This window comes from Poecilia mexicana, unplaced genomic scaffold, assembly GCF_051168715.1.
Source record: "Poecilia mexicana isolate PSO_F unplaced genomic scaffold, ASM5116871v1 scaffold_11, whole genome shotgun sequence".
Lineage (NCBI taxonomy): Eukaryota > Metazoa > Chordata > Actinopteri > Cyprinodontiformes > Poeciliidae > Poecilia > Poecilia mexicana.
The window spans coordinates 17,115,257-17,137,537 of record NW_028263380.1 but is presented as its reverse complement, the minus strand read 5'-3'; the positions used below and the strand labels follow the sequence as shown (position 1 = coordinate 17,137,537).

The window sequence follows — 22,281 nt, the reverse complement described above, 5'->3', positions numbered from 1 at the left end:
ATGCAGAACCGTGTAATTAGCTTACAAATTTCCATGTAACCGAAAATGTGTATTTGCTGAAAATATTCCTGTGCATAAAACCCACTTTAAATAAGGCCTCAGTTAAACTTTTGCACATTTTAGATATTTTCCACATTTATTTCCAAACAGCACAGAAGTGTATGGCATTTCAGCAAGCAGACCACAAGCATGGGAAATAAAATGACATGAAATTGCCACTATAGAGCTATATAAATATGATATGACATATAAAAAAGATACAAAGTCCACTCATAGACCTCCGTCATGTCACTGTGAGGGCTTGAACATAGAAAAGAAAAGTGGGTACAGCAAGCACTGATCCTGTAGTTACAAAAGAACCGCCTTAAATAGAAACCTTTTGTTTTCATACACGTTAAGACACACCTTCTCTCAACATGTAACTAACTCTGGGAGGGTTTTTAACTTTAGTCAGTTTGAGGAGGGGGAGTGGAACAGTACAAGTACAAATACTACACATATTCACATTATCATAGTAAGTTACTAAAACCAGAATGCTTTCTTAGTGTACTTGTATGTATTTACATGGCAAAAACTTGTACACCGATACTACTGACAGGAAGTCTGATCTTTCTTTTTCTAGCTTAAACGATCAACAACATCACAGATTATTCACACCAACCGGGTCGCAGACTTCCTGCAACCTCTTCATCTCATGACTCTAAGATACAAACAGCAGTGACGTATTTAGTATAAATAAATATCGCAACATAAAAAAAAAAAAAACAGTGTCAGTTTCTCCAGACGCTCCTCTTCATGCTTCGGATATCTCTCGTGCGCCTCGGGAGACGGCGGGCGTAAAAAAACGAGAGAGGAGTTTGAGGCGGGCCGCACGGCGTGCAGACGAAATGCGCGGATGCATTCGGTGAAGAGTGGAAGAAATGGGAGAACAGGTAAAAACGGCTGATAAAAACAAAACCTGAGTGAAGTCGGCCTCCCACATTCGTCAAATTGAACGGAAACTTGGTTTGTGCAGCAAAAAATGTTTTCGCTTGTGCTGCTATTATTTCAGATATTAACTTGTTCCAAAGGGTATCAAAGGTCATATCAGATACTCCACATTTAAATATGATCAAGCAAATTAAGTGTCGATCAATTGTTTTTACTTAATGTGGGAGAGAGGAGGTCAGGTTGACCTTTGACCTCTGGGAACTACTTTTTTATTTTGTTTTAAAAATTGTAATGAAAACTGCTGCACAACCGCAGCAAAATCTTATGCCATATTTTGTTTGATTTTGTAAATGTTGGGGGAGCTGGCTGACCTTTGACCTCTGGAAACTACATATTTGAAATGATGGCAGCACAAACGTAAATTTTCGCTGCACAAACAGCAGTTGATCGGTACCAGATTAATTTTTTTATTTGTAACTATTGGGGTGGGGGCTGGTTGACCTTTTTGACTTTGGCAACTTTTCGTTTTGAACCTTAAAAATTATAACGGCAAAAACAAAATGTGGGGGAATTAGGTGACCTTTTATAACATCTGGAAACGGTGGCACAAAATGTTTTGCCGCACAGCTGTAGAGTTTAGCATCACATTTTGTTTGATTTTGTAAATGTTGGGGGAGATGATTGACCTTTGATCTCCGGAAACTTTTTTTAAAATTTATTTTAATTATAATAGCACAAATGAAATTCTTTGCTACACAAATGTAGCACAGTTGATTGACACCATATTTTGTAAATATCGGGGGGCAGGTTGGCCTTTGATGACCTCTGGAACAGTTATCTTAAAAATCTTAGCAGCACAAACATTTGACACAAATTTCATTCAACTTTATGACGGTGGAGTTCCAGCTTCACTCAGGTCCGATACAAAGGCTTCTGACCCAGGAAGAGCTTCTCACGAGACTAGCACAGGTGTAACAAGTTCAAACATGCAGCTAAAGTCGCACAGAGGCGGCACCGTAGAGAGTAAAATGTTTCAGGGTGAGCTAAAAAAAAAAAAAAAAAAAAAAAAAAAGTTTCATCAACATTCATGTTCTGCAGCAGCCTCCGCGCCGCGCCCCCTACTGGGGCTTGTCTGTCTTGTGTGCGGTGAGGAAGGCCATGCCGTGGGTCCTGAAGTGCGTGTTGAGGTCTGTCGCCTTGTCGAAGCGCCGCCCGCACACCTTGCAGCCCAGGTTCCCGTCGCCGTCCTCCAGGTGTGCCAGCGGGGAGGCGGCGCCGGGGGAGGCGCTCGGCGAGCCGGGGGCGCGCGGGGCGCCGCGTTCCGTGTCGCTCTGCGTGTCTCGCACCCGGTGGGTGATGAAGCGGTGCCTGCTGAGGGAGCCGGCCGACGCGAAGCAGACGCCGCACTGCAGGCACTGGAAGGCGGCGGTGTCGCCGCGGTGCTGCGGGATGTGGCGCTGGAACTCAGCACCGTCCTCCGTGGAGAAGCCGCAGGGGACGCAGCGGAAGACGCTGTCCTCGTCCTCCAGCTCTCCAGGCGCTGATGACGTGGACGCCACCGATGCCCTGGTTCTCTTTGCGGGGCCAACGCCAATGCCGCCGCCACCGCCGCCGCCACCGTCCTCTGTGGCACTCTCCTCCTCATCTGCTGCCCGGCCTGCAGGAGGTCCGACTTCGCCGTCGAGCTCCGAGGAGCTGCCCGGTCCGTCGCCTCCTGTAGCAGCTCGCTTCCTGGTCAGTGGAGGACCCTGAGCGCAAGCAAAGCAAGAAAATAGCAACAACATGAGGGCTCAGATAGACACATTTATCCCCACGGATGGGAAGCAAATCATTTCAATCTGATTTTTGTTTTTCAAAGATTTTTTTCACCAATTCACTCCTTATGTTTCTGCATGATGCTTATTAAGAAGTGAATAATTTTTAATTTGCCTCTACTAGTTTATAACAAATATTCTACAATAAAGGCTTAAGTGGTTAAATAAAAAATCTGCGCCAATATGATGCTATTTTTAGCATCAAACTAATTTTTGGGATTAACCGATTGCTAATTGGATGCAAAGAATTCTTGATAATTTTATTACAGAATTTGAACCAGGTGAAGCTAAAGCCAGGCCACTCAAGGAGCTCTGTGTTGAACATATTTACAGACAGTGGGATACTTTTTATCCTAATGTTTATTTAAATTAAGATATATATATTTTCACAAGCACATTCTACAGAGACCGCTTTTGTCAGAAATCCAGTTAGTTTAAATTAACTGATTTCTAGTCAAAGGTCACCTGTGGAACAGAAGAAGCATTTTGAACTAATGTAATATGCAACAGAAAACCCAGACATGGCCAATGCTGCAGAACTCTGACCTGAATCTTAAATTAAATTTTTAATTAAATTTTTTACTCACTTGTCCGTCTGTTGTTCTGTGATGGAGTCGGATATGTTTGTCCAACAAGAACCGGCTGCCAAATGTTCTTTTGCCTTCTGTGCAAAACCTGGATAAACACATAAGAACGGATGTAAAATTTTATTAAAATGTCACACACAGGTAGAAAGCGCTCTTAGTGCCCTCTAGTGGCCAGAATATGTCATCTGAATATCAAACAATTTAATTTAGAGTTTTAAAAAATTAATTACAAATTGGAGGTGATAATTTAAGAATCTACAAGCAAATTAGAAGATGCTTAGAAAGTGACCAAATAGATTTATTACACATCGATTAATACATGTCAAGGCATCTGTTAAAGAGAGCTGAATAAAAGTTCAGTGGAAGGAAGAACCAGTAGAAAAAGGTACACAATTACAAAGCAAAGTCTATAATAATTTTCAGGATAATCTAAATAAAATCTAAAGCTTAAATTATAACTCAGAGTTTCACTTTTTGAATTAAAATTATGCATTAAATTAACTTTTAAAGTTAATGTAATTCATTGAGATGCACTAAATTGTTAATTTGTTTTACTGGGTTACTCTGAAACCTTTTTCGTCACTGATGAAAGCGACTCACTGGCAATGGAAGATCCTTTTGTTGCCCTCATGAATGACGCGTTCGTGACGCCGCAGGCTGGAAGAAGTGCTGAACGTCCCGCCGCAGATACGACAGGGAAACTGGAGCAAAAACAGAGGAACAAAATAAACAACGCTGTTCTTCAGATGGTCCCATTTGTTTGAGCGTCTGGAGCGTCACCTTGCCGTGCTCCATCTTCACGTGACTCAGGTAGTCTTCGTTGTCGGTGAAGGTGGTCTGGCACTGAGGGCAGGTCCACTCGCTCACGGCGCTGGAATGACCCCCGACCCCGGCGCTGCCAGAAGACTGGCCTCCCGGGGCTTCGTAGTCCTCATCCCCTTCATCGTCGTCGTCATCCTCCTCCTCGTCTTCCTCCTCCTGCTCCCGCCCCCAGTCCTCGCCGTCCGAGGTGTCGGGCTTCGCAGAGGATTTCGACTTGAGGCCAGAAGGACTAGAGGAGTTGGTGGGAGCCGAGGAGGAGTTGGAGGCGTCGGGCTGAGAATCAGGTTTGGCTGATGGGCCTCTGTGAGCCGTCTGAGCAGAACCACAGGAAAACGTTACAGAGCAGAAGTTCACAGAACCTCAATGCATCATTAGAGAAGAGGTGACTCTGTAATGGCGGATACTTCTACAGCAGACAGGATTCTGGATGGATGGATGATGGATGGATGGACGGATGGACAAAAGGATGGATGGATGGACGGATGGACAAAAGGATGGATGGATGTCCAGATGGATGGACAGACTAATGGACAGTTGGTTGGATGGATGGATGGACAGACTAATGGACAGTTGGATGGATGTCCAGATGGATGGACAGACTAATGGACAGAGACATCTATAACTAAGAGACATCTATAGCAGCGCTCTAATCTAACTCTTTACACACAGACACACTTCTTTCCTGGTGGGGCCAGGGGCCTCTGCCCTTTAAATTCTAGATGCAGCCCTGCTCCAGCAGCCTGAACCAAACGGCTGAACGGACTCCTCAGCCGCTCATCGGGTTCTGCAGAACCCTGGTAATGAACTGAAGCTGAATTAAGACTGCAGGGATGTTCTTGGTGCAGAACTTAGGACAGGGTCACCATGGAGGAACCCCGCTAAGGCTGACCCAAGGTTTAATGTTCGCCTTCTCTGACACCACATTCATTGTAGAGAGCAATGGACGGGCAACACATGAAGGCGACGACAGGAAATGTTCTGGTCCAAACACACACCTTGATGTGCTCCATCATTGACCCCTTCTGGGCGTAGAGCTTGGTGCAGTCGGGACACTTGAACACATGCACTTTCTGCTTGGCTAAATGAGTGTCAAAGTGCATGTACAGCAGGGGCTTCTGGGTAAAAACCGTATCACACATCACACACTTGTAGATCATCCTGTAAAGAGAGAGGAAAAACATTTGGTCCTCTTAAAATTCAAATAAAGAAGAGCTTTGGATGGGTGGAGGAGGGGGACGTACTTGGCCTGTCCTCCAGTTAGTGTTGGGTGCTGGGTGCTGATGTGGTTCTGGGCGCTGGGGGAGGACTTGAAGGCCATGGGGCAGCTGGGGCACTTGTGGAAGACCTCGCAGTGAGCTGTCTGAATGTGGGACTTGATGGAGTTCAGGCCTCCAAACACAACCTGGCAGCTTGAGCACCTGGAAGGAGCAGAAAGACACCATCTTGACCACACCTGCTGCACCTGCCGGGTTGGATGAATCTACTGACTGCATTAATCACGATTAGCAACAATTAATCACAACTGGTAACAACTGATCACGATTAGCAACAATTAATCACGATTAATCGATTGTTGAAATAATCGTTAACTAATTTACGAATAGAATAATCATTAACTGGAATATACAAAACTTAAAACTGAGAAAACACCACCTTGAAAACAAAAATTATGCCAAAAATGTACAAAATATACATATATTTTTCATCTAAGATGAAAAACCGTCTTTGTGTGTAAATTTATTCTACCCAGAATTCCTCAAATGACAGTTTTAGCTTCATCTGGTTCAAATTCTGTAAAGTAAATCTTTTAAACGTTTGTTTTTCAGTTATCAATAAAAACACTAGCTAACAGATCAGCTCTACACTGTATTGATGTTAAGAAGAAATGTCTGAGCATTTCGCATGTTGATATTAGGAGTATTATTTTAGTTTCGGATGCATCCTTTTGCTACAAATGATCAAGCTTTCACTAACAGAATGCTCCATTTTAGGCAATAAAATATTCATTTTCATATTTAAAAACAGAACTGAATCATTTATTTATTTGTATCTATTAATGCATTTCAAATCTTGTGCAAAGTGTTAACTGGTTAAATGAGAAATCTGCACACTGTGCCAATTTGTTATTTGAATAACTGATTGACATCAGAAAACGTTTTTGGATTAATCGGTTAATAATTGGATGCAAAGGCTGCTTAGTAGATTTTTTTAACCAAGTGAAGTTAAAATTATGCCACTTGAGGAGTTTTAGGTAAAATATAAGTACAGACGAAAAAAAGTTAGGCTTAATATGTTCCGAGTGTGTCGTCTATTTAGAAATTGACCTTTTTTAGAGTCTGTATACTCAATAGCAATTAAATGATTACTAAATTAGTTGAGAATTATTTGTGTAATCAATTAATCACGATTAATCGCTATAGTCCTACGTTATTCTTCATATTTTTCCCCTCTTGCTGTTATTAAAGCTGAGGTTTCATCTTCACACAGCTGTCTGCCCACCTGTATCCGATGCGTCTGGCGAAATGCAGACACGCCTCCTCCAGGTGGGTCTGGAAGCTGGCCTGCCGCGCCGTCCCACCACACTCGGGACAAACGTGCGGTGCTTTGTGTTTGTGGATCCTCTGGTGGGCGGACACGGCACATGAGTTGGGGAGCATCATGGGAGGCGAGCACTGGCTGCAGGTCTGCAAAAACGAACATTTTCGAAAAACATTCAGCATCCGTTGATGTTTTATATGAACAAACCTCAGCAGAATACGGGTTTGATCCTCACCGAGCTGGGAGCACCTCTGATCTGCTGGAAGTGAGTGACCAGCTCTGCCTTGCTGGAGAATTGCGTTTGGCACTCTGGACACTTGAAGTTGTTGTACTGCAGCCCCTCAGCCTTCTTGCAGGGCAGCGGCATCAAGGCCTGCGGCCCCTGAGGAGCGCGGCGAACGGGTCGAGTCGGACCTGCTGCCGCTGGAGACGAGGCGTCCTTCATGGGACTGGAGCCTGCGGGGACGGCGGCACCCCCTGATGTGGCAGAGGGAGAGGAGACCGGAGGAGAGGACGAAGAAGTGAGCAGGCCTGGACGGCCAGACGGTGGACACCGAGCAGGACAAACAGGTGGAGGTCAGCGAAGATGGATAAAAAGAAAAAAGATGCATGCATAGTTGTGATTCACAACCATCACAAGCTGTGTGAAGTTCCAAACCTGGATGCAAATTAATTAATCTAAAGTTGATTGATCTTATCCATCAACTAACTGAGCTGACTGACTGATAAACAGCCATTTTCTTAAAATCAGTAATCGATACTAAATGCTGACTGAATAAAAGGAAAATTGTGGGGGTTTTTCACATTATGAAACTTAAACATATCTGTAAAATATAACAAAACAGAAACCTTTTGTTGCTGAATAGAAGAATAAAACTCAAGCATATTAGTAAAATATGCGAAACACTTAATTCCCCATAGATATCAATACAGAAATACTGTCTGCTCTTGAAGGAACGTTAAAACTTCGCTCCGTGTAGCGAAAGCTATCAACATCAACCGTTTTTCAGCTTGTTACATATGTCCTCGCCTTCGTAGCACAAAAGTAATTTTTGGTTGAAAAGTTGACGCTTCGCCGCGTGAACTTAAGGAATTTGTAGAGTGTTTAAATGTTTTAAAAAAGAACCACATGAAGTGCACTTTGCTTCCCACACCGGGCTCTGCTTGGACCGTTTCTCTTTCCTGTTCTAGTATGGCCGCTGTCTTTGATTCTGTATCAACGGCTCCGCTTAAGTATGACCAGCAGCGCCCTCTGCTGGATGGCGGTCAAACTGCAACAATAAAAACGGTCTAGCTAGCGGACGTTGAGTAAATTTTCGGGGGAAAAAATGTACTCTAAGGAGTATTTTTATTATGCAATACTTTTTTACTTTTATTTGAGTAACTTTATTATTAAGTATTGCTATTCTTACTTGAGTAAAATGTGATTCTCTACCCACTGAATGAAAAATTTACATTTTTTAACCAAAAATTCACCAGAAAAAGATAAACAAATGCAATTTTTGTTAAAGTTTTATACGTTTTTTTATAGAAAGAAATTGATTTGGGACATTCTTCTTGACTGATTTGTTATTTTTTGTTACTTTTACCATTTTGGTCCTTGAAATACCAAAAATTCCACTTAACTTTATATTTTGATGAGTGATTTGGTGACTTAATATTTAAAAATATTAATTTTTAAATATTAAAAATTACTCGATACTTCAGGAGACTTTTTACCATATACTTTTTTACTTTTACTTGAGCAAAAATATGTTGAAGTAGTCCATGTAGTGATGTAAGTTTTAAATATTAAATGATCGATGTCTACTCAGTACTTGACTAGACTTTTTACTAAATACTTTTCAATTCTTGTGTCACTTCTTGGGAGAATAACTTTTCCCTTTTACTTGAGTAAAAATAAGTTAAAGTCGTGATACTCTTAGTAAAATTTTTGGGAACTCTACCCAGCTCTTATTTTAATCTAATACCATTAATTGACAATTGATCATAAGTCAAGACACCTTTTACATTAAAAGTAAAAAATCTTGCATTTAACCTCCATTAAATGCAAAACATTAAATGCATTCAATGGAAGTTTTATCAACATTTGTGGCTGTAATGCAGCAAAATATTTAGTGAGAGTGCTTCTGCACCTCAACTTACCACCAATCGGTGTTATATCCTGCTGGCCAATCATCTGCTCCACAGTGACGGGCCTCATGACCAGATGCGAGCATTGCATCACCAGGCCACGCTCCTTGTGCTCCCTGGCGTGCAGCAGCAGGCTGCACTTGTTGAAGAAGGCCAGCCTCTTGGCACAGTGGTTGCAGGTGACCTCTATGCGGAGCGACCGCCGGTCGTAGTGCCGTGCCAGGCTGCGCTCCAGAGCGAATGCGTCTCCGCACTCTAGGCAGCGGTAACCCGTGGCGGGCACCGGGAGCCCCCACTCGGGCGGCGGAGGGGCTGAGAGGTCAGGCTTGTAGCTTGGCAGGAGGTTTTTGCTGTTCAGGATTTTGTTGAAAGCCTCCACCAGACTCGACTGGCTGCGGGAGATGACGGCACCCGTGCTGTTGACTATTGAGGCGGGCTTGTTTGGCTGGACGGCGTTGCCCGAGATGGTGCCACCGCCTCCGTTGGCTGTTTTGTTGGCGGCCGTGCGAACGCTTATCCCGCTGGCAGCGACGGAGAACTTGGGGGAGGAAGCCACCGCGGGCGTTGCCGGCAGGGCGGCGGACTTGGTGATGCTGACAGCCGTGGCCGAAACCTTCGCCTTGTCCGAGGAAGCCATCTTGTTTTGGACCTTTGTGGCGGCGGCGAGCATGACACTGCTGGCTGCAAGTGTAGAAACGGGCAGAGCGTTCAGAGCGCTTACCTTTTGGGAAGATGTCGTCATAAGACCAGGGGAAACATCCGTCTTCTGCGTTTTGTTTGATAAAAGCCTGTGTTCCCCAGTTTGACCTTTAGGGTCCAAGCCTTTTCCACCGCCTTTTGACGCCACCCTGGTCACAGTCCTGGTAATCCCACCTGTGGAGGTTTTAATGGTTTTTATCCTGACTTTGAGGGGCCGGGATGGAGCTCCAGGGGGAGCAGGAGCAGCACTTCCTGTTTCTCCTCCATCAGTGGAAGATGGCTTAGCCTTTCCATCGTCCACCTCCATACTTTCTCCCTTGTCCGCTTTGCCGTCCGCGACCCTATCGATGCCATTTCCCACCTCCATCTCTTCCTCCTCCTCTTTAGGCACCCGCAGCTCAGGGGGAGGCGGAGTGGACGCCACGGCAGGGCTGGAGCACCGCTTTGCCGGGACCTGAGCGGCTGAATTTGGCATCTCCGGCTCGGGGCTCTCAGGTGAATCTCTCTCCTCTATTACATGTTCTGGATGTCTCTCCTCCACCTGTGGAGTCTCCACTGAGCCGGACTGTGGAGCGGACGCAGAAGGAGTGTCCCCAGGTTTTGGTTGGGTTGCGGCAGAGGATGCAGGCTGCGACAGAACAGAATCAGACTTGTACCGCCTGCTCATCTGCGCGCTAGTCGGCGAGTCGGGGTTCTCCTGGATCACCAGAGGACTCCCCAGATCTGGATCGGAATCGTCCTCCTCCACCTGGTGCTGGAACCCGCCAGCTCCGCCTTTTGGGGCGCCGTTGAAAGGCTGAGATGAGAGCAGCGGCTGCGATGAAGGTGCAGAAGGAGGAGCTGAAAGCAGAGGCTTCGACGGCGGAAAGAACGGCAAGGCGAGTCCGGCTGGAGAGGACGACCCGGCCGACACGGAGGAAGATGAAGGAAGTGAGGCTTTGATGGCATCCGCCCTCTCTTGGCCCGTGTCCTGCTGCTGCTGGTGCTGCTGCTGCAGGAGCTGCATCTTTCTGGCCCGACCCACCGGATCTCCAGATCCCTGCGCCACCAGAGGTTTGAGTCTGTTGAAAATGTTCCCGCCCTGCTTGTGAGGCTTGACTGTACTGGCACCGGCCGCTTCTACGGACGCTTTGGGAGTGTTCACGGACCACGGCCCTCCGTTGGACTGGTTCTGGCCGAGGGAAAGAGGCGTGGTGGAAACACCGGAAGCTCCAAAACCGTTGTGATTGAGCGCTTCGGATTCAGCACAGGCGCCGAGTCGGGGACCGGCGTCCGCCCCCACGATCACATCGATGGGGTGCTGCTCCGCATCTCCGTCCCCGCCGTCTACGGCTTCATGCCGGACTTTGTTCTTCACGATCACGCTCACGATGGAGGTGTCCGCCTGGGGGTCCGAGGGACTGGGCGGCCTCAGGGAGGACCCAACGCCCACCACACCTTCCTGCTTTCCCAGGGGCGCGCCGGCCGGTCCGTGGGGGCCCTCGGCCTCATCCGGCGCCGACTGTATGGCCTCTTTGGCATCTATGTCAGGGATATCAAACGCTGCCAATAGGTCATCAAAATCTGGGGTCTTCATGTCCCCCATACCGGGATCCACTACTGGAAAATTAGAAAATACAGAAACGTAAGGATTCATCTGGAAAAACGGAAAATTCAGTGATCAGGCTTTTACTGGGCGATTTTGATTCCCTGCCTAGTTTCCTTCTTCATTACATCTTTTTCAAAAGGAATACAATATAGTAGGACTGAAACGATTAATTGTGATTAACTTCTTACTGAAATAATCAACTAATTTAGTAATCAAATAATCATTAGAATAGACTCAAAACAAAAGGCCATTTTCTGAAACAACAAATTTACTCGGGGCAGGAATTAAGCCAAAAGTGAACAAAACTTTTTGCGTTTAAGATAAAAAAATAAAAAAAACTTTTTTCTGTAAATATGTTATACCTAGAACTCCCCAAATGGCAAATTTAGCTTTACCTGGTTCAAATTCAGCAAAAAATAAATTAAATCTCCTATTCAACAGCAATAAATAAACAGAATAATAAACAGATTAGTTCTACACTTTATTAATGTTAAGTAAAGCAGAAAGGACTGAGTTTTTCAGATGTCAATGTTAGAAGTATTTTTTTTAGTTGCAGATGCATCTTTTACTACAAATGATCAATCGTGCACTAATGAATACCATTATTGCATTTTGGTTAATAAAATGTTTGAATTATTCATTGTTGCATTTTTACTATTGTATAAAATTACCTTAAGTAATTAAAATAATCTGCAGAATGTGAAGATTTTTTTTAATCCTTTACTCTATTGTCAGAATATTCGACTAATAAAGTAATTAATAACTTCAACTATAAATATATATAAGCAAATTCCTGCTTTAATTTGGTCATTAGCAGCAGGTTTGATAGCTCTGAATTCAACTGAAAATTAGGAAGTACAAAAATATCTCCATCTGTGCATCAAAGCATAAGCCTGTCTCCTCTAACTGGTTTTTACTCACCTCAAATCAAAGTGCAGCAAAAAAAAACATGCTGCGTCTCTATGAGCTGACAGAAAAACAGGCAACATTTCAGTTTTGATGTATTTAATTAAAAGGGACAAAAGAGATGTTTCTGTATTTGAGTGCATGGAGCTAATAATGAGGCTTTAGAAGTATTAAATAAAAGCTCAAACTTGCATCTTTGTTGCAGAATTTTTGCAAAATTGTATTCACCAGCAGGGTAGCATAGCAACATTTGGTAAATAAAGAACAGGCCTGCTCCATGTTAGGAAGTTAAAAATCACAGTGAGGTTATCAATAGTGGTAAACACATCTGTCAGTTCAATGTTTCTGATTCAGTTTGTGTCTTTCAGCATCTTGGGCTCATTTATCTGTGTCAGATACAGGTAACTGTTGCATTGGGTCTAAATCAAACATGCTCAAAATATCATCTGCATGCAAAGCTTGGAATATAACACACAAATATTGCATTTCAAACAGTTCTTTGTGAAATATAATGATATATTGCGAGGCCCCAATACAGAATTTAGACAAAAAAACAACTCCTTAGCCAATGTTTAATACCTTCATACTTGCAAATAAACATCATTCAATTTGTTTACCACATCTGTTCAACTGTGAAACAAAAAAATTGTGGTAATTGCTTAATTTTCGTTGCCTCACAAAAGTATTCACATTCGTTTAACTTTCTCTGTCATCTTACAAACACAAACTTCAATGAATTTTGTTTGTTTCCTATCTGACAGGTGATTGGGGTATGACTCTGAGCCACTCTGTTCAATACAATTTCATTTTTTGTATTCCTGCCGAAAAATTCACCATAAAGACCAACATTTAAAGAAGGTACAAATATTTATCCTCTCGTCCAAATAAACAAAATATAATAATAAACAGACCTGGGAGCAAAAGCTGAGATATTGACAATGAACCTAAGCTGTCTGGCTGCAAACGGCTTAATACATGTGATATTTAGATATAATAATACCTTTAAACCTGTCGGTTATTTGCAAGATATGTCACATGCATATTTGTTAAACATGATCTGCCAAGCTCCAGGAAGCTGAAGCAGGTTGGATGGGTGTTTCAGTCTCCTGCACTAGCACTGACTAGCCGGCTAGGCGAGTGCTAGCGGCGGCGTTTCTGCAACCAAACCCTCCTCCGGTGACAAGCTCGGGTCTTTTAAACCATGAATGGAGTAACGCCGATTTAATCATGCTTTCACTACCACGCTAGGGTTTAAAAACAGTGACCACATTTGGGGCGGTTCGTTTTGAAGCAGCGTTTCTGTAGCAGCGGGCTCCGTTATTTTAAGCTAACGATATTCCCTTCCGTCTGTGGCTGCTGGCCGCTGAGCTCCAGCCAAGACGGAGAGGGGTCATCGAGCTAACGAGCTAGCCTCCGCCGTTAAAAGCAACAGGAGCGGTCTGCTGGCGTCAGGTCTGAGAGCGGCCAGAGTCCGCTGTTCGAGGGGTCGACGATGACGGAGAAAATTATGGCAGGGATGGGGATTTTTCTTTAATATTTGATGTATTATGGATTGTTTACCTGGATGTGCGATTCCCGACTATCCTAGCTCGTTTTCAGCAGAATATGCTGCGCTTCTGGCGGTGTGCTGTTGGTGACGGAGCCGTCTCTGTTTGCCGAGACTTTTTGATGAACGATAGGAGCCATCATAATAAATGCTATGCTGTTCTCACTAATTTAATTCAAGCTTAAATTAGATGCTCGCTTCATACGAAACAGAATTATTTTTTTTACCTATTTTGTTGCAAGGTATCAGAACACTGCTCAAAAGTAAGATAAATATACGTTTGACTTATTTATTTTTGCATTTAATTCCATTAAAGAAAAATAACCATATACTATGCACAGGTGTCAAACTCCAGTCCTGGAGGGCCATGCCCTGCAACTTTTAGATGTGCCTCTGCTGCACCACACCTGAATAGAATAATTAGGACATTAGAAGGCCTCTACACAAGAAGGAGGTAATTAAGCCATTTCATTTCAGTGTTTTGTACCTGTGGCATATCTAAAAACTGAAGGACAGCGGCCCTTGAGGACTGGAGTTTGACAACCATTTAAGTACAGAATTGGTGGAGGATCTTTGTTTGCATCTCTGCCAGACCTCTGATTGAGTAAAACATTAGATAATGTGCAGCTGAGTTAAGCCCCATTCAGAACTGGACTCAGAAGTATGAAAGTGAGCCAAAACATGCATGTATGTCCATCAATTACTGGTTATGAATTATGAAATGGAAAGTTGTGGGAATGGAAAATGAAGATGCAGTCAGGTGACTTCAAACATGAAGCATGTGCAAGAAACTCCTCACGCATCTGTAAGCTGACAAAAGAGGGGAAAACCTTCCTCAAAGTAATACCAGCGACTAGTATGGTTAGAATGAGAATCATGAATTTATTTTGATCATAAAGGCTAAGATTAGCTATTAGGGGGTAATGTCATCTAACTTTTTCTCAAATGATAATGGTAATGTTTATCTTTTGCCTGTAGGGTAAAATACCATTTTTTGAAGGGATCTATAAACAGATTTAGACAATGAGTGAACAAATAAAGAATTTTAAATACGTTTTCCACCATTACTACTCATTTTAAATTGCAGTTTTGTAATACACAATATTAGTTGAACTTACATTGAAAATGTAGTATAGTGACTTTCATAATTTTCCCTAGATATTGTAATGCAGAGCAGTTCAAAATCCGAACGGGATGCCCGTCAACGTGGAGCCAAAAGATTCGAATCAAGGAAAAGCGCCGCAATTTCCACCACTGTGCGCTCCCCATCACGTGACCACACGCATCCCATCAAGCCAGCGTTGGGAAAATTGCAAGGATGCTGTCGCAAACGACACGTTTTACTTTTATTATACAGATTATAAAAACACACTGTTAAAACTACGAGGCCCCATTCTTAGAACTACTCTAATAATTTGCTGTGATTTAATCTATTTTTGTCTCTAGTCTTTCACTGATGCCAGAAACCAGTCCTTGAAGGCAAGAATGGGAAAATATGAGGCATTTACACCTGACTTTTATTGCAAAAACACGCAGACAGGCCAGGAGAATAACTGTATGGCCTACAGCTATGATTAATAATGAATTGGTTATTAATCACAAGGGAAAAAGTGAAGAGTGTTCAAAATAACAAACGATCCTAATGTTTTGTAACTTCATCAAATTGTATTTCAAGGGAATTTATCCTGTCAAATAATATATTTTTTTTATTATTTCGTGTTTTGAAGGAGAGTTTCAGCAGTCATATTTGCAAAGAAATCCTACAACTGTTCATTTTTCTTTGGTCGTCTCATTTCTTCTTCTCTTCATCTTTTTTGCCGTCTTGCTTGTTTCCAGTCTGGGAGGCCAGGGAGCCCATTGCGTTGCGGATGGCCTCGTTGTTGGGATCCACTCCAGGCAGGTTCTCCAAGACGCTCTGAAGGAACTCTGGGTCTTGCATTACATCATAGTCATCCTCCTCCTTTTAAAAAAAAAAAAAGCATGAATTTAGAAAGTTTAGCCGTTTTTTTTTTATTTTTTTTTTTACCGAATTTAAAATATTACTTCCAGATATCACAACCTTGTTTACCTCTTGCGTCATATTGGGAAAATAATTTCTTATTAATAGAATACATTTTAAGATTAATTTCATACTATAAATTGAACTGTGATGGATCAAATTCCACATATATACAGCATTCTCTCTTTTCAAATCAATTAAATACTTTATTGGTCATAAAGGAACATTATTTTACAATAATTTAATGGTTTACTCTCAAATTATAGCAGGTATTATCAAAGAGGTTAAGTTTTAAATATGGACTTCAAAAAGCCATAAAAAGGAAGAAAGAGAATGGCTTGATGGATGGATTAACAGATAAATGGATGAATCTATGATGAACAATAGATGAATAGGTACAAATTTAGATAATATGACTGGGAATGCATTCTGGAAATACAATTATTTTTTCTTAATTATTTAGACCTGAAAAATACTCAAACTAAATGTTCCAGCAGAAAATTATATGGATGAGATCTGACTGAAAAACATACCATGACATCAGTGTTTCATATCAGTCAATATCCATAATAATTGATAATTTTTTGTTTTAAATATCTGAAATACTACCTCTTAAGCCGTTTCTCTCTTTACTCCACGCCGTTCTTTTTATTCACAAGCAGTTACAAGGCTTTGTGGCGAAACATGAAACTGCTACTGCACACGACACATGAGAAGTTGTTGCTAGGCAACCAAAGACATCAGATGCAGAAACAACAGGCATAGTTAGCAGCTAAATGTCTTTTTCTAAGATTATGCCTTCCAGTTATGAAGTTATTGGCAAAGCTTTGCCGAGTTCCAAGGACATTCAGCTTGCGGCCTCCATCAGGGTCATTCCCTGAAGGCCACAAGTCGAAAATGCATCGCTCTGTTAATAAAGCTGTTGTCTGAAAACACATTTAGCTGGAGCCTTAAGTTGTTTTCATATTCCAACTTGTCTTTTACTAAAACAAACTGCACAGAGTCCGAAGAAGACTGACCTTGGCTGATTCTGCAGCATCCATTGGCGCTCCCGTTTCCATCTCACCATACTCTGTTCACAAGAAAACAATTATCCAACATACCAAGAGCACAATGAAGTATAAACTTGTACAAGGAATGAAACCCACCTCCTCCAGCTAGAGACATCTGCATGGCGTAGGCTATCTGTTCTTCCTCTGTCATGCTGCTGAAATCAGGAAGCACTGCAGCACCGCTCTCAGGCTGAGACACTGACATCTTTAGCAAGGCGTCCTCCGACTCTGTCAAAACGATGACAAAGAAAATCCATCATTTTCTGCTGTTTTATAACAATCGGGTCAGTTCTAGCAAATCTTGAAGCTACCGTCTGCAGCGGGTGTGGAGACGCCGGCCTCGGCAGCAGAAGCAGCAGTGGCTCTGCGGGCCTCTTCCTCCTGCCGCTGTCGCTGCTCCTCCATTGAAACGCGCAGGGCCTAAAGCCATTCACAGAAATGGCACAATGAGGAGTAGTCACAAAAAACAACAAATAGGAAACACAGCTAGAGCAACGCAGGTGCAGTACTTAAAAAAAATCTCAAGGTTGAAAAAGAAATTAAGAAAATACATTACAGGTGTCAAAAATTTAGCCCCTATATAAGTTTATTCCATTGTTTAGAGGACAGGTGTCAAAACTCCAGTCCTGGAGGGCCACTGCATTGAAACTTTGAGATGTGCCTCTGCTGCACCACACCTGAACAGGATAATTAGGCCATTAGCAAGGCTCTGGAGAACGTATCTACACAAGGAGGAGGTAATTAAGCCATTTCATTCCAGTGTTTTGTACCTGTGGCACATCTAAAAACTGCAGGTCAGCGGCCCTTGAGGACTGGAGTTTGACACCCCTGGTTTAGAGCATATTCTTGAACCATTATTTTTTTCCAAAAAATGCTACTTTTAATTTGAGTAAATTTGCTGTTATGCTAAAATCACAATAATTAGATGCCCTTTACATGCCAACTGGTTACTTGAAGGGATGGCAGCAGGGGAAAAAAAAAGCCCTTTCTGTCCTACCATCATAAACATAAACATGGAGTATTTGAACTCTACTGGGAATTTACCTGGAACTGTGTGTCTTGGTACGCTGCGTTTTCTGGGAACATTTTTGAGATGGATTTGATGTTAATGGATGAATGTTGAGACAAAAATACCCCTTATTTGCTTTCAACTATGGTCACTATGGTAAAAATGCCCCTTGTTTACTTTCAACTAGTTTGGAATGCAAAAACATAATTAACTGAAGGATGAGCCAGAGAGAATCAGACAGGAATGGCAAAAAGTCCCAGTTTCTCCAACCCAATGACATGTAATAGGAGAAGACTAGATATTAACAACAGGGGGGCAAAATTTATTCCACAACTAATTTTGGTAAAAAATAATACACATTTCTTTCCACAGTCATTTTTTCCACTAAAAATCTTTGGATCTTTCTTTATTTTCCATTTTAGATCAATTAATTTGAAAGCTTTTCACACAAATTTCGAATCAATTCTCTAGTTATGACATTAATCTAAATTTTTCAAAATCAGACACCTTGAATTAAGTCTTTATCTTAGTTCAGATTAACAGACAGGCTGTGGAAAGATTAGTTTACACTTTTGTTCTTTTTCAAGAACATAAATAGTTGCAGATATTAAGATGTCACTATGAAGTTGTAGCATTTTGATTCTGTGTTCCTTTGGGCTAATTTAAAAGTTGTTGTAAAATGCTAAGCTAACTAGCACCCAGGGCGGATGTTTTTACCGCTTACCAAGGCCAGCTCTGGATCAGCGCTGGGGTCAACACCAAACTCAAAGTCGCTGGCGCCGAGCCCCATCATAGAGCCTCCCTCGCCGGCCAGGATGGGAGAGGACAGCAGTGCGTCTGCCAGGCTGGGTCCAGGAGGAACCGTCACCAAGTGGGAGCCTGTTCCCTCCTTTCCATTTAGAGTGTTAATAAATGCCGTCAGCTTTTCTGTGTTCACCTCCTGAACAAGCAACAGAAAACGCCTTTAATCTCAAACTTCCGTACTTTAACTGTCTACATTGTTTTCTGGTGTTTTGTAACATCCTGAACATTTGAGTACAAAATATTGTTTGACAAAATCATGAAACAACACAAGGCTGGATCTGATCTGGATTTTGGTTTCTGGAGAGTGGAATAGAGCCATTTCACTTTTTTTGTATTTGGACTAAAGTAAATCATCTCTTCTCCCAAATATGTGACTTTTGAACTTTGATAAAAGTACTGAAGGCTGTTTAAAGCACCATTGGGAAACACTGACACCTTTATTTTGGTAAGAAACAAAACAAATATCTAAAATCAGACCAATTTTAATAACCACAATCCAGTTAAACCTAATTCTAAAGGCTAAAGTCCAGAAAATATATGAAAACGCCCTTTTAGATCTTGGAGGCTGCAAGTCAGCAGGAAGAATGAAATTTAAACATAAATCAATATAAAATCCACAACTTTTATTGAGCCTTGTTTCATTTTTGAGCTTTAGAAAATTGGTAAACGTCTGGTAAACCAATACTTTATTTTGGTTTACCAACATTTACTGGATTGGTAAATGCTTCATTTACCAATCCAGTAAATTAATTTACTGGACTTACCAATCCAGTAAATGAAACATGTTAAGAAAATGTTGCAATTTTCAAGTCAATAGGAAACCAAAAACTACATTTAGCTGTCAGATTCCATTAGTGATCATGAAAATCAAGTCTTCACCTCTTCTCCAAAGTTGATGATATCCACGTTCACCTTCTCCTTTTTCAAGCGCTTTGCCATCTTAACAAGCTGCCAGGCCAGCACAGTGTGACAGAGACAGGGAGGTTTGAGGCAGAAAGAAAACAGGTTGAAGTGGAAACAGTCGTACGAACGCATTCCTCAGAAAAGATTTACCGCTAAATGTCATGAAACACTTAAACTCACATCTTTTTCATTGTCTTCCACAGGACTCCCAACAAAGGCAATGATCCTCATTTTGTGGTTTTTGCCTTGTCTGTGTTTTAGAGCCAGCTGAAAAAGACAGATGTAAAAGTGCTGCTCTGCTTTAAAATGCACATGTAAAAGTATTTAATATTTGTGAGAAGAATGATGGATTTAGTAGACATCTGCAAAGCTTCCCATATCCTTCGTTCAGGATTTTTCAGATGAGAAAAAAAGAAAAAGATTTAAAACTCCAGTGGATTTATACGTACCACAATTAATAAGATTTGTCTGGCTTATTAGTTTAGATATTTGGTATTTTGTGATTTTAGAAATCTCAGTTTGTTATTTTTTTTAAATAACTCGATAAAATATTTCGATTTGTAGGCCTCCATTTTTTTGATTTTGTTAATTTTTCCATTACACTACAGCCAGTTTGGCTGTGACTTGTGAGTCTGTTCAATTTATTTTAACTAAATCTATTTATTTCTCATGCCGTTTTGGTTCAGTTGTGTTGTGTCTGATCTTGATTTTTGTTTTACAGTTTTCAGTGTTTGAATGGTAAAAATCTGAAAACTTTTGAGTTCTGTAGAAGGTAGAGAAACCACTCTACTGGATGAACTAGATTATTATGCGTTTTAATTTCTAGTGAATTATAAACACCTTAAATGCAAAGGCCATTTATTAAAACAGCAATTTTTAGGTATATTTAGAGAATTTCCTGTAATTTTTTTTTGCTTATTGTGTGTTTGAAATGTAACATCTCTATAATTTGATTTAAGTAAGACAAAATAAAAATTCACAAGGGTACATACAGGAGCACAAAATGCTGCTTCAATTTCAAAAACAGACCTTTTCTATACTCACAAATTTGTTAAGTCAAAGTTTGAATCTGTGAACTGCTTACATGAGCCACTCTGATGCCGGTACAGAATGAGATTCTTCCTGTGGGTTGGACTGCGTGTAGTTTGGACAGAATGCGGCCAGAGTCTGATGTCAGGGTGGTAAGGACCTCACAGTTACTACATCACAGAAGAAACACAAACACACTGTTGGCCATAGTTGGTATTCAGAGAGATGCATAGAACCCCGTGCAATCTCATTGGAATATTAGCCAAAGGTATCTATATAAGTCTATGCTTATCGACTACCAAATAAATATTTTTTAGAATTTATGACATACATTTTTACGGGAAGTCCGCATGTGTGATTTTTGCACTGTAATAGCAAGTAGTCTTGATATATTTCCCCCATACTCATTCAAACCAATTGTATTGTAGCACTGATGTCCCTTAAATAATTACCACCAAGAGCAGCCAGCAGAATAGAGCTGTGTGAAGCAGTCAAGATGGAAAGACCTCTGCAAATATGAATTATTAATCTGCTTATGCACTGAACTTTTCTTGTTGCAAAACAAGATAACTATTTTTCTTATTGCACAATAGTTATCAAATGTTGCATCAACATCTCAATCTTGTGAGATGTTGATACTGTAGTGGCAACTGCAATTAACTGTGTATCTTTATCAGTAGATTGTCTCTTGATATGTAAATTATGAATTAATGTAATGTAGGGAAAAAAGCTTACTTTGCCATGGTGATGAGTCCAACGTTGTTCTCCGGGTTGCTGCGTGTTTTGGAGTGGCAAACGATGTTGACAGCATCCTGCTGAGCCTGTAGTCTTGTGGGTAGAAAGTCTCCATTTCTCATGTATTCGCTGTTGTCCACACTAAAGGTAAAGACGTTAAAATGAGGCTGACCTCGTAAGTCAGACAACTAGATCATAACTTTAACCAAAATGTAATGTTAACTCTAACAGACTGGTTGAATTAGTATCGCATCTTAAGTCAGTCCCATATATCAAGCATCCAAACACAAGATTTATGAAGCAGTAACAATATTACAAAGAAGGATTTTACACGTTTAAAAAACAACTAACGCAACTAGCTATGGATAACCCCACTGTTGCGACTGGTGTTAACAATAAATGGTTCGCTTTTACTGTAACAGAGCAAAAAGCTTTCAATCGCAAGTGCTAGAATTATACCCATATCTTTTAGGTAAATAAATCCTTTACTAGGACGGGACTTATTGGTTAATTTTAGCTACAATGACTCAGCCACTCAACTCTGCTTTAGCCGGCTAGCTCTTAACCGTTATTTATCAGGTCAGAAATCCGCGACATTCGTCCTGTGTTCAGTTTAACCATTTCAATTGTCGAGTACTAGCCTATCATGTTTTATTATAAACAAGAAATAGTTTACAGACTACTTAAAATTCGTTTCTAGAGTTCTTACCAAACCATAGTACTTTCGAGCACCATTTTGGAAACTTCTTGTTGCTCTCTGGCGGAGTCTAAAAATCCCCAATCCTATTGGACAAAAACTGAATAAGAGCACATATGATTGGTCACGTAATGTTACGTTCGACTTTCAAGCTGCGTGCTTGCGTACTTTGTCCATAGACATCAATATGTATTAATGTCTATGGCTTTGTCACCCGGAAAACCGAACGACGCCGAGTAGGCGGAGTCTCGTAAGCCAAAGAACACACTTACCCCAGAAATCACTTGGGGTGATTCTGAGGTCAGCTGTTTATTTATCTTGGTAAATAAGAATTTTGATTGGTTATCCTGATGATACTTTGGCAAAATCTGATAACTTTACATCCAATTCAAAAACACCATGTAATAATGTTTCTTGAAAAAGTGTCCCTATTCTTAGTGACATATTTCAGCCACTTCCTAAATTAACAGTAGAGACACTGCAGTGTCAC

The 22,281-nt window shown here is 41.5% G+C and overlaps 2 protein-coding genes and 1 non-coding gene across 4 annotated transcripts; all 3 read right to left on the bottom strand.

The window, feature by feature from the left end:
- Positions 1-108: 108 nt before the first annotated feature.
- On the bottom strand, positions 109-14,907 carry znf687b (zinc finger protein 687b). Of its 2 annotated transcripts, none has more exons than XM_014990665.2 (10): positions 13,578-14,907; positions 8,837-11,122; positions 6,927-7,222; positions 6,653-6,837; positions 5,395-5,571; positions 5,149-5,311; positions 4,112-4,465; positions 3,932-4,032; positions 3,332-3,419; positions 109-2,678 (listed from the first exon to the last, which is right to left on the bottom strand). In XM_014990665.2, exons 2-10 carry the CDS (start codon positions 11,106-11,108, stop codon positions 2,049-2,051), a joined length of 4,266 nt encoding a protein of 1,421 aa, XP_014846151.2. In that variant the 5' UTR covers positions 11,109-11,122; positions 13,578-14,907; the 3' UTR covers positions 109-2,048. The 2 variants fall into 2 exon arrangements, with proteins under 2 accessions (XP_014846151.2, XP_087866447.1); XM_088010321.1 differs by having other exon boundaries at positions 6,927-7,168.
- LOC148156443 (small nucleolar RNA SNORA13) lies at positions 4,982-5,116 on the bottom strand. The gene has a single exon (XR_015764709.1). It is a non-coding gene; the product is annotated as a small nucleolar RNA SNORA13 (small nucleolar RNA).
- A 142-nt stretch (positions 14,908-15,049) lies between the features above and the next one.
- On the bottom strand, positions 15,050-21,918 carry LOC106919962 (26S proteasome non-ATPase regulatory subunit 4). The gene is made up of 10 exons (XM_014990658.2): positions 21,804-21,918; positions 21,095-21,235; positions 20,415-20,529; positions 19,511-19,597; positions 19,307-19,375; positions 18,348-18,563; positions 16,926-17,034; positions 16,711-16,842; positions 16,582-16,634; positions 15,050-15,523 (listed from the first exon to the last, which is right to left on the bottom strand). The coding sequence occupies exons 1-10, from the start codon at positions 21,827-21,829 to the stop codon at positions 15,353-15,355; spliced, it is 1,119 nt and encodes a 372-aa protein (XP_014846144.1). The 5' UTR covers positions 21,830-21,918; the 3' UTR covers positions 15,050-15,352.
- Between the last annotated feature and the right edge of the window lie 363 nt (positions 21,919-22,281).